Source organism: Mauremys mutica, chromosome 1 (genome assembly GCF_020497125.1).
Source record: "Mauremys mutica isolate MM-2020 ecotype Southern chromosome 1, ASM2049712v1, whole genome shotgun sequence".
Lineage (NCBI taxonomy): Eukaryota > Metazoa > Chordata > Testudines > Geoemydidae > Mauremys > Mauremys mutica.
This window is the reverse complement of record NC_059072.1, coordinates 105,833,759-105,849,740: the sequence shown is the minus strand read 5'-3', so window position 1 is coordinate 105,849,740 and position 15,982 is coordinate 105,833,759. Positions and strand designations below refer to the sequence as shown.

The following is a 15,982-nucleotide window of genomic DNA, read 5'->3' as shown; positions in this document are numbered from 1 at the left end:
AACCTTTCAGAAGTGGTGTGCCAAGTATTCTTTTATTCACTCGAATTTACGCTTTCGCGTGCCAGTAATACATTTGAACATTTTTAGAAGGTCTCTTTCTATAAGTCTATAATATATAACTAAACTATTGTTGTTGTATGTAAAATAAATAAGGTTTTTAAAATATTTAAGAAGCTTCATTTAAAATTAAATTAAAATGCAGAGCCCCCCAGACTGGTGGCCAGGACCCGGACAGTGTGAGTGCCACTGAAAATCAGCTTGCGTGCTGCCTTTGGCACGCGTGCCATAGGTTGCCTAACCCTGCTATAACTCATAGTCCATCACAGCTGCAAATAGCTGAGAAGAGGGAGAAACTCAGCTTGCTGTACTTACCTTTAGAAGATCGCCATCTATTACTGCTTGCAAAAGTGCTGCAAAAGACAAAAGACAAGACTAACATCAGGGATAAGGACACCAGTACAATTAATATTTACATAGTTCCACAGATGAGTACAGTGCTTGACAGTATTAAAAATACATAGGAGGCAAGGTCCCCTGGCCCCAACAAGCTTGCATTCTAGTGACACAATCTTAAATCACCAGAACCATGCTCTGGGTATGGCTACACTGGAGCTGAAAGTGCAAGTTCCAGGTCAAGCAGATGCACCTGTGCTAGCTCTGATCAAGCTAGTGTGCTAAAAATAGAAACGTAGCTACAGCAGCATGAGCAGTGGGATAGGCTAGCCACCCCAAGGACAGTCCTGTCCGAGACCCTAAGTGCATATTCAGGGAAGCTAGTCCCTCCTGCAATGCATGCCACACAGTGGCTACACTTCTATTTTTACTGCATTAGCTTTATCAGAGCTAGTATGGGTGTCTCCTTGGGCTGGGAATCACCCCTTCCAGTTCCAGTGTACTCATACCCTCTGGCAAACATTACAAAATCGGGGAGGGAGTATAAACTATATTGTGTCAAACACTACCAAAAGTTTAGGCCAATGTTTTCAAAAGTGGCCATTCAATTTGTGTGCCTCAATTTCTGAATGGCCAACTTACAACATGTTAGGTAATTTGCAATGTGCTTGCAGAATTGGTTTAACTCTGTTCCAACTGAGGTCAACAGTGAAACTCCCATTCACTTAAATGGGAGCACAGATAGGCCAACACTGAATGCAAAGAAGGTCCTTCCTGGGATCCTCTCAAGATTTATACTGATGAACAATCAGTCCCAGTAGTGGATAGCAGAAGACTCAGAAATAAACAAACGGGAAAGCAGAGCATTATTAATTATTTAGAAGTCCCTACACACCCCAACTGAGATTCAGGCTTCCATTCTAGTAGGCATAGCACAAACACATCATAAGAGACAGCCCCTGCAGCACTTGCAATAAACAGACAATGGGTGGGAGGGAAAAGGGAGGCACAGAGAGGTAAGATACTCAGGGTCATGCAGCATGTCAGTGGAAGCACTGAGACTAGAACCCAGATCTCCCAGTCCAATGTCTCACCCTACCCAGTAGGCCACATTGATTTATAGGTCAGGAGAGGTATGCAGGGAGTCAGACTAGATGATCACAGTGAAACTAGTGTCTCATTTGGGGTGTCTAGGCACTTCTGTAATACAAACAATTAGCTGGGAGCCAGTGGATAGGATGCTAGACTGGGGATCAAGGTTCCATTCCTGATTCTGCTCCTGATGGAAAGTGCAAGTCACTTTCTCTTCCCACTGTTTTTAACAGTGGAACAATTTACCAAGGGCTGTGATGGATTTTCCACCACTGGCAATTTTTAAATCAAGAGTGGATGTTCTTTAAAGACATGCTCTGGTTCAAAAGGAATTATTTGGGGGAAGTTCTATGGCCTCTGGTATACAGGAGATCAGACTAGATAATCACAATGGTCCCTTTTGGGCTTGGAATCTATGAATCCTCATATACTGCCTCCCCCATTCCTAATCAGATTACAAGAAAAGAGGGTGGGAAGAGACCAAAGTTCCAGGTATTTTGGTCATAACTGAACTATATAACTCACAGGAGAGTTTCTACACTCTCTGGGCAGTAAGTAATCACAAATAAGTGAGGGTGATACAAGTTTTCTACCACAGAGCTATTTTCTCTTCTCTTTCCCTCCTCTTAGCATTACATATACAGCAAAAATCAATAGTGAACTAATCTTTCTGGAAAAAAATTGTATTAAGGCCCATGAGACAGAAAAGCATGTTAGTGCCTAAGCCCATCTTTGTTTTAGAACAGCACTTAAGTACGTGCTTAACTTTAGGCAGAAGTGTAAAGTTAAGGATGTGCTTAAGTGCTGTCTGGATAAGGATGCTTTCCTGAATCAGGGCCTAAAGGAAGAATAAGAAAAACAATATCATAGTATTTTATCTTGCAAACACAGCACTGGAAACTCCATGGTGACTATTCCACAAGGAGCTCATTACTACTCCAGGAATAACATCACAAAAGACTTAAACACTGCAGGGGAGACAAGGGAGAAACCAACAAATGTTTCTTTCTTTTAAAGCACAAGGAAAGCTGCACGGTATGCAAGAGGTGGATTTCTATTGCCTAAGCAATGTCATTTTTGTGCAGGAGATTTGGGGACCTTTTCTCACTTCATCCCCTGGCTGTGTAGCAGTGGGGAAAAGCAAAACTTCACCCAGCAGAGCTCTGAATTTGGAAAGCAATGCTACAATCACAGTTCATATTTATCCTGCAGCACTTAAGGCAGTTTCTGAGTGGGCACTGGTTAACAAACTAGGTATTATAAATCACCTGGCAGCTGCACAAAGTTCTTAAGTAAAGAAGGAGACAGAAAGCAAAGGATAAGAGCCAGAGTTGGGAAAATACAATGTTGTGCCTCCGACTTGGTTTTCACATCACTGGATTTAAATCCAGTGTTTCTTCTCTTTCTTCAATGGATTTATACCAGTGCAACACAGCAGAATTTGGCCCCTTGTGTTTATTTGTTGCTCATTTTGTATAGAAGTCTTGTCTTTTGTCTCCTTGGAAAATCTGACCCCTTCGGAATGGCTGTCTTGTGAGTTACTTGTATTTTCTATAAGACATTCATATAAATACTGTGTCCTCCCCACAAAATGAGGAGTCAGGAAATGGAGGTTACTTACTTTAACTGGAAGTTCTTTGAGATGTGTGGTCCACACGTGGGTATGCATGCACCCGAGTCTGAAGAGTTTAACAAGCAGCGTCCGTTGGCCAGCACTTGTACAGCAGAAGTCCTTGTGCTTCCCAGGGTATAAGAGGCAGTGTGGGTGAATACCCCCTCAATTCCTCTTCTCACAGCTAATCCAATCCAGATCCAAATGCAGAGGGGATGGAGGCAGGAAGTGGAATACAGATAGGAACTACAAACCTCGAAGAACTTCCAGTTACAGCAAGTAACCTCCATTTCTTCTTCAAGTGATGGTCCCTATGTGTATTCCACTTGTGGGTGATAGACAGGCAGTACTCAGACTGTAGACTGGTGCAAGGAAGCCAACAACAAAGACACGTGCAGTATTGCAGAGCTCACTGCTGCATCCGCAGCAAAGGCCTAGACTTGAGCATAATGCCTAGCTAACATGTGTATGGAGCTCCAGGTGGCTGCTCTGCATATGTCCTGCACTGGGACCTCCTGCTGGGATGCTACCGTGGTGGCCTGTGCTCTCATGCAGTGGGAGGTGGGATGCAAGCCAGTTTGTAGCATTTGATAATTCAGCCAGAAACCCACTTAGAAATCCTCTGAGAGGATATAGCTTGACCATGGGATCACTCTGCTGTCACAAAGAAGAGTCTCAGATTCTTCCTGATGAGCTTGGTTCTTTACAGGTAAAAGGCCAATGCATCCCTGACACTGAGGGAGTGAAGTCTCTTCTCTTCAGACAAAGCATAGGGTTTTAGAAAAAGACTGGTAAGTGAATCCACTGGTTAAGATGGAATTCAGAAAAGACCTTGGGTAGAAATTGAGAGTGAAGGGATACTTTGTCCTTTTGAAATACTATAAAGGGAGAGTCCATCATGGGAGCTCCCACTTCACTCCTGGTCGAAGTGAGGGGCACTACAAACACCACCTTCATGGATAGGTGGGACATGGAACATGTCGCTAAGAGTTCAAATGGAGGACCACTAAGTTTTGACAGCATGTAGTTAGGATCCCATAGTGATGTCAGTTTAATGACTGTCAGGAAGGCCTGAACAAGGCCCTTCACGAACAGTGTCATAGTTGGGTGCATAAAAACAGAACACCTGTCTACTGGAGGGAGGAAGGCACTAATGGCTACTAGGTGGATTCGAAATGAGTGGATTGAAAGACAAGAGTTCTTTAGAGACAGGAGGTAATCTAAAATGATAGAAGAGACTGAGTGCAGCACTATCAGGCTCATCCAAACAACAGGTTCTAGTGGATTGTTTTCTACTCTCAGTATAGCCTGAAGAGGTGATGAACAAGAGCTCTCTACTTCTGACTCCCATCGAAACATCAGTCTGTGACAGGGAGAGAGCCTGGATTGGGGTGTTTGACCCTGCCCTGCATCAGGAGTTCTGGGAAGGGGTGGATTTTGACTAGAGGAGGACAGGATGACATTGACAGAAGATCTGGGAACCAAAACTGTCTGGACGCATAGGTAAGGCCCTACCAATTTCATGGTCATAGGATTTTTAAAATCGTAAATTTCATTATTTCAGCTATTTAAATCTGAAATTTCACAGTATTGTAATTGTAGGGGCCCTGACCCAAAAAGGAGTTGTGAGGGGTTGCAAGGTTATTGTAGGGGGTGGGGTTGCAGTACTGCTACCCTTACTGCTGCGCTGCTGCTGGCAGCAGCGCTGCTTTCAGGGCTCGGCAGCTGGAGAGCAGCAGCTGCTGGCTGGGAGCCTGGCTCTCAAGGCAGAGCTGCCACCAGCAGCAGTGCAGAAGTAAGACTGGCATGGTATGGTATTGCCACCCTTACGTCTGCACTGCTGCCTGCAGAGTTGGGCCCTCAGTCAGCAGCCGCCACTCTCCGATCACCCAGCTGTGAAGGCAGTGCAGAAGAAAGGGTGGCAATACCATGATCCCCCTAAAATAACCTTGCGATCTCCCTGCAACTCCTTTTGGGTCAGGACTCTCAGTTTGAGAAACATTGGTCTCCCCCATGAAATCTGTATAGTTCAAGGGAAAAGCATATAGAAGACCAGATTTCACAAGGGCAGACCAGATTTAATGGCCTGTAACGAGTTTTTCCATGGCCATGAATTTGGTAGGGCCCTACCCATAGGAGAATGGCCCTGGTCTTTTCACAATGTATCTTTCTCAGCATCTGTGGAAGCAGGGCGATGGAAGGAAACTCATATCTGAGACCACTTTTTATGGATGGTAGGAGAGTGTCACCTTGAGAGTCGCACCTCTGGCTCCTCAGGAACAACACAGAGGAAGTTTTATGTTCATTTGTGACACAAAGAAGTCCCATAAAGATGTGCCCCATGATGTGAACATGTCAAACAGAATGGAGTCCTGGATTTCCCACTCATGGTCCACTGAGAAGTGCCTGCTGACATTGTCTGCTAAATAGTTGTGAACCTCTGGGAGGTGTGCCTGGATGGTGATTATGTGCCTTATGCACCAGTTCCAAAGCCTGACTGCCTCCAGACAAAGCGAGTGAAATCCCACTCCTCTATTTGTTTATGTAGACCACAGTGGCAATACTGTCCGCCATCACTTGGATGGGGATGGAGCAAATGAGTGGGAAGATGGCCTTGCAAGCAAGGCAAACTGCCCACAGCTGTATAATGTTGATATGCAGTCTGACCTCCCATGGGGTCCACATGCTTGCACAGTGTGACTCTTCAGGTGTGTGCCCCTCCCCAGAAGGGATGGATCTGTTACAATGGTGGGAGTGGGAGAGGAGAAGGGAACTCCCACTCGTACCTTGTCTGTGTTTGACCACCAAGTGAAGGAAGTGATGACCCTGGTCACCTGGGGAGTTGATATGGTGTTTGTTGAGTAAGCAGACTGAATTGAGCCAGGCCTGCAGAGAACGTAGATGAAGCCTGGTGATAGGTGTCACATAAGTACCGGCTGCCATACGACCTAGCAGCAATAGGCACATTCACACTCTAGTCCAGGGGTCGGCAACCTTTCAGCAGTGGTGTGCTGAGTCTTCATGTATACATTCTAATTTAAGGCTTTGCGTGCCGGTAATACATTTTAACGTTTTTTAGAAGGTCTCTCTATAAGTCTATAACAGGGGTCAGCAACCTTTCAGAAGTGGTGTGCTGAGTCTTCATTTATTGACTCTAATTTAAGCCTTCGCGTGCCAGTAACACATTTTAATGTTTTTAGAAGGTCTCTTTCTATAAGTCTATAATATATAAGTAAACTATTGTTGTATATAAAGTAAATAGGGTTTTTAAAAGGTTTAAGAAGTTTCATTTCAAATTAAATTAAAATGCCAAGTCCTCCGGACTGGTGGCCAGGATCCAGGCAGTGTAAGTGCCACTGAAAATCAGCTTGTGTGCCGCTGTCGGCATGCGTGCCATAGGTTACCTATCCCTGCTCTAGTCCTTGGTCTCTGGGAAATCAAAGAAATGAGGTTATGCATCATTTGAAATCTTTCTACAGGAAGGAAGGCTCTGGCAGAAACAGAGGCCAACGTTGCCCCTATAAAGTTCATTTTCCTCATGGGGGATAAAATTGACTTTTCTCTGTTCGCAAAAATTCCTAGAGCTGCGAGACTTTGAATCAGGAACTGAATAGTCAACCTGACCTCCTTTCAAGAGTGGCCTACCAAGAGCCAGTCATTGAAATATAGAAAGACTGTGTGGCGCTGATGTCTTATCTGGGCCACGATCAGGGAGAAAACTTCCGTTAACACTCTGGGTGCTGCTGCAAGTCTGAAGGGGAGGACTTGGAATTGAAAGTGCTCCGAGCCCACCATAAGCTTTAGGAACCACCTGTGGGGGGGAGGGGGGGGCTGAATGTCTATATGACAATATGTGTCCTTCATGTTGAGAGCCACAAACCATATCCCTTCTTGAAGAGAGGAGATGCCAATAAAATCATCCTGAATTTCAACTTTCAAATGAAGATATTCGGTTGTTGAAACTCCAGAATGTGTCTCCTCTTTCCATCTTTTCTGGTGACTAGGAAATATGGAGAATAGAACCCTCCTTCCTTGATACTGAGGTGGGACACACTCTATTCCCCCTCAGTGCAAGAGAGATTCCACTTCCTGATGAAGAATCAACTCGTGAGAGTGGTCCCTGAAGGGAGACTGTGAAGGGGGTTTGTGAGGAGGGAGGGAGGGAGGGAAAGGAACTCTATATGGAGTATCCCTCATGGATAATCTCCAGGACCCAGCTGCCCATCATGCTTTACCCTCCATCATGCTTTACCCTGCAGTATGGGGTTTTTTATGTGGAAACAGTTCCTTAGAATCTGCGCAAAATGTTTCTCATCGAGACAGTAGAGGCCGCATTGGTATTTGTTGCTGACGGAGAAGGATCTAGGACAGGGGATGCAGTTTTTGAAGCCCAGGACCCCTGGGCATAGTCCCCAACTGCAGGAAGGGAAACCTCAGTCCAGGGAAACAAACTACATTAACTTTACTAAAAACTAACTGTACTAGGCTAAAAGAATAACGATTTACAATCTTATTTACAGGATTTTCTGAAAGGCTGAAGCAGGAGAGGACACTGGATTCCAATGCAGACCATGAGATGGTAAGATGGTCCTGAGTGGGCATTGACTTGCACTGCCTCTTATTCCCTTACTTGGAAGCATAAGGAGATCTACTGCACATCTGTGAGCCAATGGACATTGCTTGTTAAAATATCTGGACTTGGGCACTTGGAGCGCATGCGTTCCCATGTGTCGAATACACATATGGCCCTGCACTCGAAGAATGACTGGTGATACCATTTCCAAGCTGTCTTATACTTCCCATTATTTCAACAAGTGCTGCCTTAAAGTTCCTTTTCAAAAGGAAGATATTTCATCTCATTCAAACCACGGTGACTACCCGTGGCTACAACTCTGAAAAGATAAGGGGTAGAGTTAGATGTAAATCAAAGTTTCCTAGAAGTCGCGCAACAAACCTATCTCCCAGCAAATATCAATAACTAGTGATTGGCTAATGGCTCCTTCTTTATTGTGATGTGATTGACTATTGAATGTGGACTGCTATCAGTCACAAAGAATAATTTATATGATCTTTTTCAGACCTTGATCCAGCAAAGCACTTAGGCAGGGTGTTAACTTGATGCATGACTAGCCCCATTGAAGTCAATGGGACGACATTCATACTTCAAGTTAAGCACTTGCTTAAGTGCTTTGCTAGAATGAAATCTTTCTGCATAGATAAAATAAAATACACACATACATACCAAAAAACAAAACCGCTGCTATAGTGAATGGATTGAACTATAAGAATTCAGTGCTTTGTTAGAATACTGGAACAGGTAGAGGTAGTCTGCTTTTTGGGGAGGAACCATACATGTTTTGTACACAGCTTAGCACAATGAGGTCCCAAACCCAGCTGGAACTTCTGTGTGCTAGGATATTGATGATGACGACGACAACGACGACGACGACAATACAATAATAAATTCACCCACTTTTAAAACAGGTGGTCCAAACAAGCAAAGATATGGTATTGGCGATAGCGAAAAAAGGGCAAAATCAAATGAAAAAGCTATTAAAATGTAATGACAAAAAGTAAAAAAACAAATGTGAGAACAATTTTATTTGTTCTGAGCAAAGTATGTTTGTCACTGGTGTAGTACAAAACATGAATTATGCAATTGTTTTATCATATCAAAAAATACCTTCAGGTCTTAAAGAGTCCAAAATAATTACTTGATCTAATAAACATTTAAATCAAGTCATTATTTTCTTGATTCTTCCCAAGATGGACATTTGCAACGAGTAACAGAAATGTTTTATTACTTATTTGGGGGTGGGGGAGTAAGTGAATTTACTGCAAATGAAAGCTACCAGATAGACAGAACTGGAGACTGAAGTCCTTTATCCATATAATTGGCAACCACACAGTCTGCAGCAGTGCTAGATTCCTTAGACTGCCTTCTCAATAGGCCTCAACTTTCTTGATTGGGCGCCAAGGACAGTTCATATTCCATGTCTCTTCAAACCTTTGACCTCTTTGCAGAGACTGCCAATGGTGCTGTGTCTAGACAGGGACACCCATCTACTATAAAATGGTTAGCCAATAATTCATTTAATATACGTTAGCTGTCGTATGGTAATGACTTTTGGTCACTGAGTTAGGCAAAACCAGTGCCCTAGAGACTTTGGCAGCATCTCTTTAATTCATAAATGAAATAAATAAATAAAAAATACCAGCAGTATAAATAAAAACGTCTACAAATTGTCAGTTGATAATGCAGTAAGAATAGAAAATCAACCAACTCAAAGTACTTTACAGTTCTAAGGTCAGACCCTGCCAATGTACACATGAGTAACTTTACTCACATGAACAGTCTCGCTGACTTCAATGGGACTGCATGTACAAGTAAAGTTACTACTCATAGCATAAGTGTTTTCCAGCTCTGGACCTAAAAGGCACCTCTCTCCATTGGACCTTCACCACCACCACTGTACAAACTAATATGCACCGGGTGCCATTCAAAATTGTATCATTTTGAAAGCTTCTACCATTCCTAGTGGAATTCCTCATGATAGAATTAGGAAATAGCACTGGAAAGGTTTCAAACCAATGAAAATTTAGAAGTGTACCCATTCTATAAATGGGTCGTTTTATCCATGGTTGAAATGCAACCACTTCTGGGACAAAACAGCATTATACAGCAGCAAAGGAAGACTACCACGTCTAACTACAGGGGCAGTGTAGGCAAAATTTAATTACCTAAACTTTGGCTAGAAAATCAAGGTAGATAAAATCTGTAACTCTTTTGAGAAGTGAAATGAAATAGTTAATGACCACATATGATCAGGACCTTGTTTCATCCTCTGAGATGAAAGACCTAATTCCAGCAGCACAGTGCCTTCTAATACCATGCTGGTGTTCAGCACTTACTCACCATCCCCATTTCCTGCAGGACATACTTCAGGCACTCCTTGAAAGTTTCACCATGAAATACTGACTTGCCCCAACCTTGCAAGGTATGACAGGACTGCAGAAGGTGATACAGTTCAGGTTCTTGACAGTTATTAAATTTAACTTTGACCATTAACTGCCAGAAAATTTCTAACCTAGAACTCATGTATTTCATGGTGAAACTTTCAAGGAGTGCCTGAAGTATGTCCTGCAGGAAATGGGGTTGGTGAGTAAGTGCTGAACACCAGCATGGTATTAGAAGGCACTGTGCTGCTGGAATTAGGTCTTTCATCTCAGAGGATGAAACAAGGTCCTGATCATATGTGGTCATTAAATATTTCATTTCACTTCTCAAAAGAGTTACAGTTAAGAAACAGGGTGGGCAGTAGAGTTTTCCCACAGTGCAGCATATTCATAGGGCTAAAGTGTTAACATGGGGAGGATCGCTAGGCCTTCCGGGATAGGGTTACTTGGGCTCAGGTCTGTGTACTGCACTGTGGATGCCAGAGCCCTAAGTTGAAGCACGGGTCAGAAAATCCTTAACCTAGCTGTAACAGGGTGAACACCCACCCCCCCCCATGAGCACCGCCCTTCTCTGGCCGATATGCCTGCAATCACAGTTTTTTTCAGCAAGACAGCACCCACCTCTCACCAGCGGCACTGCTTTGGTTGGTTGGATGTGAGCCTGTTTTTCTTTTTTAGTTCTTACTATGGGGTGTCACCTGTCTCTCACGAGCACACAACACACTCACACTCTTGGCCAATGGTTTTCTCAGCAGGTCTTCAGCAACTCAGCCCTCTGGCTGAGCCGCGTACACTGTTCCCCCTTCCAGGGTATACACTCTAGTTCTTTTCCCAGTAATAGCATGGGGCTGTAGCAGTAAGTCTTCTTCCCAGAGGCACTGCCGCCTTCAACAACCCCACTGGGGCCTATATCTCTGTCCCCTTGGCTGGTGTCCTTTCTGCAGCCCTTCCTGGGCTCAGTCTGCAACCAGACCAGGAGGGCCAACCTTGGTCTGGCCAGGTTCTGTGCTCAGTCCCCCAGAATCAGCCTGCCCACACTGACCTTTTCATGGCCCCGCTACTCTTTCCACCAGCCAGGCACCTGGTCTTCAGCAGCCTTCCCTGGGCTCGGTTCTGTCTGGTGAGCACTCCATGGTCCCACTGTTCATCTAACCAGCCCTGCACCCAGTCCTCCCTCATTAAGTTCCACACAACAACTGAAGGCTCTGTTCTGCTGCTTGCTTTTTATCTGGCCCTTCTCCCTTCTGGCCCCTTATTGGTCACTCCTGCAGCCCCTCTTATTGGCTGCTCCTCTGCAGCCACTCTAGGCTGCCTGGAGGACGTCTCACTGCTCTATTCTGGGGCAAGATGATGCAGGGACACGAGGCCTTCAGCAAGGGACCTCTGGATGTAGTCCACCCTGCCACACTAGGGTTAAAATGCAATGTAGACAATGAAGCCCAGGGTTCCCTGACACAGGTCAGCTGACTCAAGTCCCACTAACTCTAGGCTTACGTAGCGGTGTAGACATGCCCTGAGAGGCAGAAAGCCAGCAGAAGGAAAAGGAAGCAATGGTGAGAGTGGCCCTGAGAGGAAGCCAAGGGACAGAGATTCTATTGGACACAGAACTTGTTAGAAACACAGACTTGGATTTCTGAGCAAGGAAACTGCCTTCTGTTTGGTTTTTGCCCCAGGGTTCAGTGTACATTCTTTGCAAATAAACAGGACTGAACAAAAAATACCTAACATATAATCAATTTCGCCTGCTAACAGAAACAACACAGCAAGGCCCCAAATATTGGCTAACTCCTCAGACTAAAAGGAGGTAAGAATACCAAAGACGTGCAACAACAGCCAGCTAGAGAATTTCCTCTTGTGGGCTGTTGCTATAGCATAGCATTTGCCGAGTGAAGGACATGCTAATTTGCTCCTCTCAGCACTCTCAGGGCTATATTTTCCTTTATAATTGTCCAAACAAAAAACATCCATGTACAAAGCAGCCATATTTATATGTAAATCCTGTAAAATAGCATGTCTGACTAATCCATTTAAACATGCAAATGAGTACATATGCACATTCTACTTCTGCAGTTTGGGAGACTGTTTTTGGAAGATGTCAGTCCTGTGTCTAAGTCCTGTTTTAATAAGACCTGCAACTTGGATTGCACACAATGGTATAAATTTCTCATCAATGTTTGTGGCTGCCTCTTAGCTAAGAAACCATCATCTTCATAAGCAATTTAAAGGCAAGAGCTAACATAGGCTTCAGTGCATCTGCCAACTAATTTGGAAATAAGACAAGACTTTTAATACGTGAAAAGCAGCGATTGCTCTATGTAGTTACAAATACGTATCAGAAATCTTTTTCCTTTTAACATTTTTGCTTCAAACAAGAGACCGTATCAAGCCCTTTGCTTAGAATAGGGAGGTAATAAAAAACAACCACTATCCTGCCACACACATTTGCTGTACAACGGAAGGGCCAGATTCTCATTTATACCAAGGCCCCTTTTCAACTCTCTGGCTGTATAAAAGGGTCTTAAAATGGTTATGAATTATATTTACACCCATTTTAAGACCCGTTTACACTGCCAGAGCAGTGTAAAGGGCTCTTGTGTAAATGAGAATCTGTCCTGGAATGCTCCCGTAGAGCACACTGGTGAGTGTAGGGATGGCTGAGGAATGGAAGTACTTGACTGGCTGATGGTGAGGTGATGCTTTCCCTTCTTGCATGGGGAAATTCCAAACAGCTTTGCAAAGGAAGGGATGACCATGGAGGAGAAGGACCTTCTGTGTAAATGGTCCAAGAAACAAAGAACAGTTGCAGATAGAGACAGTACCATCTGGCTGGCATCTTCACTATATCCTAGAAAGCTATTTGTTTTTTAAGCCAAGACAGGAACAATTAATGTTACTTTCAGGCATGATGAAATGGAGGAAAATGTTGCTGACCAAGTCAGAATGCAGACCAGGAGGATTTTAGCTGGCTAAATCCAGGCACTTTATCAGAATGGCATTACTTTGGCAAGGGGAGAACTTTAAGCAGAATAATTAAACAATAGCATTTTTTATTTAAAAAAAAAAAGACAGAAAGCAAAGAAAGTTAAGGGCCAGACCATTCGCCCTGTTGCTCACACAAGCAGTCCTACTCAAGTTAGAGGCCTCTCTTCTCTCTTTTCCCCAGAGGCCTTTGCAACCCAACATCTGGCCCTGCTGTGCATTGGGTCTGCCTGACAATACTCAGTGAATAACTGTTCATCAATAGAGAAGGGATTCACAATATGATCCTAAACAATTTGCAAACCAGTTCAAGCATTAAATTTTTTGCAGGCCTGTTGATTTTCTTTTTTTTTTTTTTTTTTACATTGGTATTGTGATCGGATCCTAAGCAGAGGCACTGCTCACTGTCAGAAAGAGCGACGAGAAGAAAAATCTACATGTTAAGTTCCATCACTGAGTTCTGTTTAGATCTGGATATTCTCTCACTCTAACAATGTGTGCCTTGGTCATATGCTTGCTTCTGGGATGAAGAAATAAGCCATATTTGGGAAATTATCTCCATTTTTCTCTTTTACTCCTCACTCTGAGGCCTTATACTCACCAGGCCTGTCCTGCCTTCTCAGAAAGGCTACCCATGTGTCCCTCTTGGCCCTCCATCCCTCTATCTGAATCTATATAGGATTCTATGATGAGAGGCACCTTGGAAATACTTAAGAAAGATCAATACTACTCGTGAGCCAGCTGCAAGGGGCCCCAACAGAGTGATGGGAGACCCTTCCTCCTGCTACAGGTACAATCCCGGCCTCTGTTGAGCTGGAGAATTAAGGAATAAGCTCAAATTCTGAACTCTGATTGTCCAAGCACCAGACGATTGGGGCTGGCCAGGGACACACTTTCAGAACAATATATATGACCGCTTTCTTCCCTAAGTGGTTAATTAATCAAAATAAATACCTGCAGTCAGGAGCCTCCCCTGCCGTGCTCTCTTTGATTTGTTCAGAGAAAGCATTCCAAGACATCTTAATTTGTTGCTATGTGAATGGCTGCGACTTCACCCTGAAGTCTACAGCCTCTCAGTAGGAGCTGTGAGAAACCATTGATCGCTCTTTTGAGAGTATTTGGCATTCAAAACACAGCTTTTCCTCTCTCTTCCCTCCCTGTCCCCAGCCTAGTTTTACCAGCACTAAGAGGTTTGGGATTTGATTTTATTTCTTTACACAACTCTCTGCTCAATGTAACCGGGAGAGTTAAAAGTGGAGCAGAATTCCTGAAGAGAACATCCCTTTGCACACTAACACCAAACTTGGGGTGCTCAATGAGTGAAGCTCAGGTTTGGATGGGCCCACAGGGATACGAGGATATCAGGAACAGAGACAGGCTTGTAACCACTTGCTTTATGTTCTGGGATGCATTGAAGAATAGCCAAGAGCAGACTGTGGGTGCTGACCCCAGGGAAAGGAAGAAGCTACCCCTGCCTGAGGCAACAAGATTCTCTCAGAAATCCATAACCCCACAGCAGCCTGTGGAATCCATTGGAGAATCTCCCAGCAGACCCCCTCCACCCTGACCAAGGCCTGAGGAGGGCATTGAAGAACTTGTTGGCAATGGGCCCTCTTCCCTGGAGGCCTGTGCTGGGGGGAGGGTGAAGAATCTCCTTGCAGGTTCCCCTGAGATACTGTGAGGTGGGTGAGGTGGCAGGAGTCTCTTTCCCAAGGCCTGAGGAAAGGGGTAAAGATTTGCCTGAATGGAGACCCTAGCCTGAACTGATTTGTTGCTCTGAAGAGAGATTGTTTTGATATGTCAATTCAAAGTCACAGATGCAACCCCCAAAGGCAAAAAATACCCCAGCCAAACAACATATCGACTCAAACAGGCTCAATCAGTAAATCAACTTAATGATGCCCCATTCCTGCTCCTGCAGAAATCAATTCAACCTGCTAACCCTCAAGAGAAAAATCAATCACATCTTCCCTTCCTCCCTCCCACAGTAGCTATATGCAGGATCCTCTGCATAACTGCCTGCTTTTCTTGGCTATAAGTCAACCATGGGCTTTTCACCCCCTTCCCACCGTGCAAGCACTATTGGGAACCTCTTCAGCCCAGCCCCCACCCAGGCCTCAGTGGATATGTCTACACTGCATCTGGGAGCCTCCCAGCCTCGGTCCACCTTGGGGCTTGTGGGGCTCACTCTAGCCTGCTAAAAATAGTTGAGCAGACATCGCTTTGATGTTCTGCCTTGAGTTGGAGCGCAGCTATTTTTAACATGCTAGCACAGACCCAGGAAGCACAAGTCTGTAGACCCGGGCCTGGAGGCTTGCTCCCAGATGCAGTGAAGACATGTCTGGGATGAGGGTGGGGTGTGTCAGGGTGTTCTTCAATACCTTCCCCTCCCCCCCAATAAACCCCTGCTTTTCCAGGAGGTTCTTCATTACCTCCTAAAGCCTCAGTGCGGTGCCACTGAGAGGATCTACTTTCTCTATAGTTCAAGAAACTTCTTTCATTTGAGGGTGCTGGTGCCCACACTGCATTCTGCATCACTTCTCAGTGGCACTGACACCATCCTTGGGAGGCAGCATCTGCTGACTTTCAGGCATAGGGGCAGTCGGGAAGGCCTGGGGAAATAGGTACATCTTGCAACTCTTTCTAAAAGCATCCAGGTTATTCAACTAGACACTAATTCAAAGACCTATTGTTAAAAATCCACTACACTCCTAACATGCAGAAGGGCCAGCCACCTCCCATGCACCCCCTAATGGCCTACGGTCTCACTACAGGTAGCCTACCTCAGTTTTCCCACTTGGACTGTTCAGTAAACTCAAAAAACACTTTTGTCCACTCCCATCCCTTCTTATGTTCTGCTTTATTAAATTCACAAATGTTCAAAATAAAGTTTTCAAGTCCATCCAAAAGTCCACACAAACCAAAGGTTTCTCCTCCTCCTCGGCATTT

General features: G+C 44.5%; 1 protein-coding gene and 1 long non-coding RNA gene across 2 annotated transcripts in view; one reads left to right on the top strand and one right to left on the bottom strand.

Annotated features, from left to right (window-relative positions):
- The window catches only part of DGKI (diacylglycerol kinase iota), a 293,207-nt gene that overhangs the window by 16,808 nt on the left and 260,417 nt on the right, over positions 1–15,982 (bottom strand). The window contains exon 29 of the mRNA XM_045001907.1: positions 373–410. Coding sequence (XP_044857842.1) covers positions 373–410 — 38 coding nt within the window. The remainder of the gene's footprint in view (positions 1–372; positions 411–15,982) is intronic.
- LOC123361779 overlaps positions 4,471–15,982 on the top strand; it is a 28,860-nt gene continuing 17,348 nt past the window's right edge. Inside the window, exons 1-2 of the long non-coding RNA XR_006576226.1 lie at positions 4,471–4,600; positions 7,618–7,676. This is a non-coding gene — a long non-coding RNA (uncharacterized LOC123361779). The remainder of the gene's footprint in view (positions 4,601–7,617; positions 7,677–15,982) is intronic.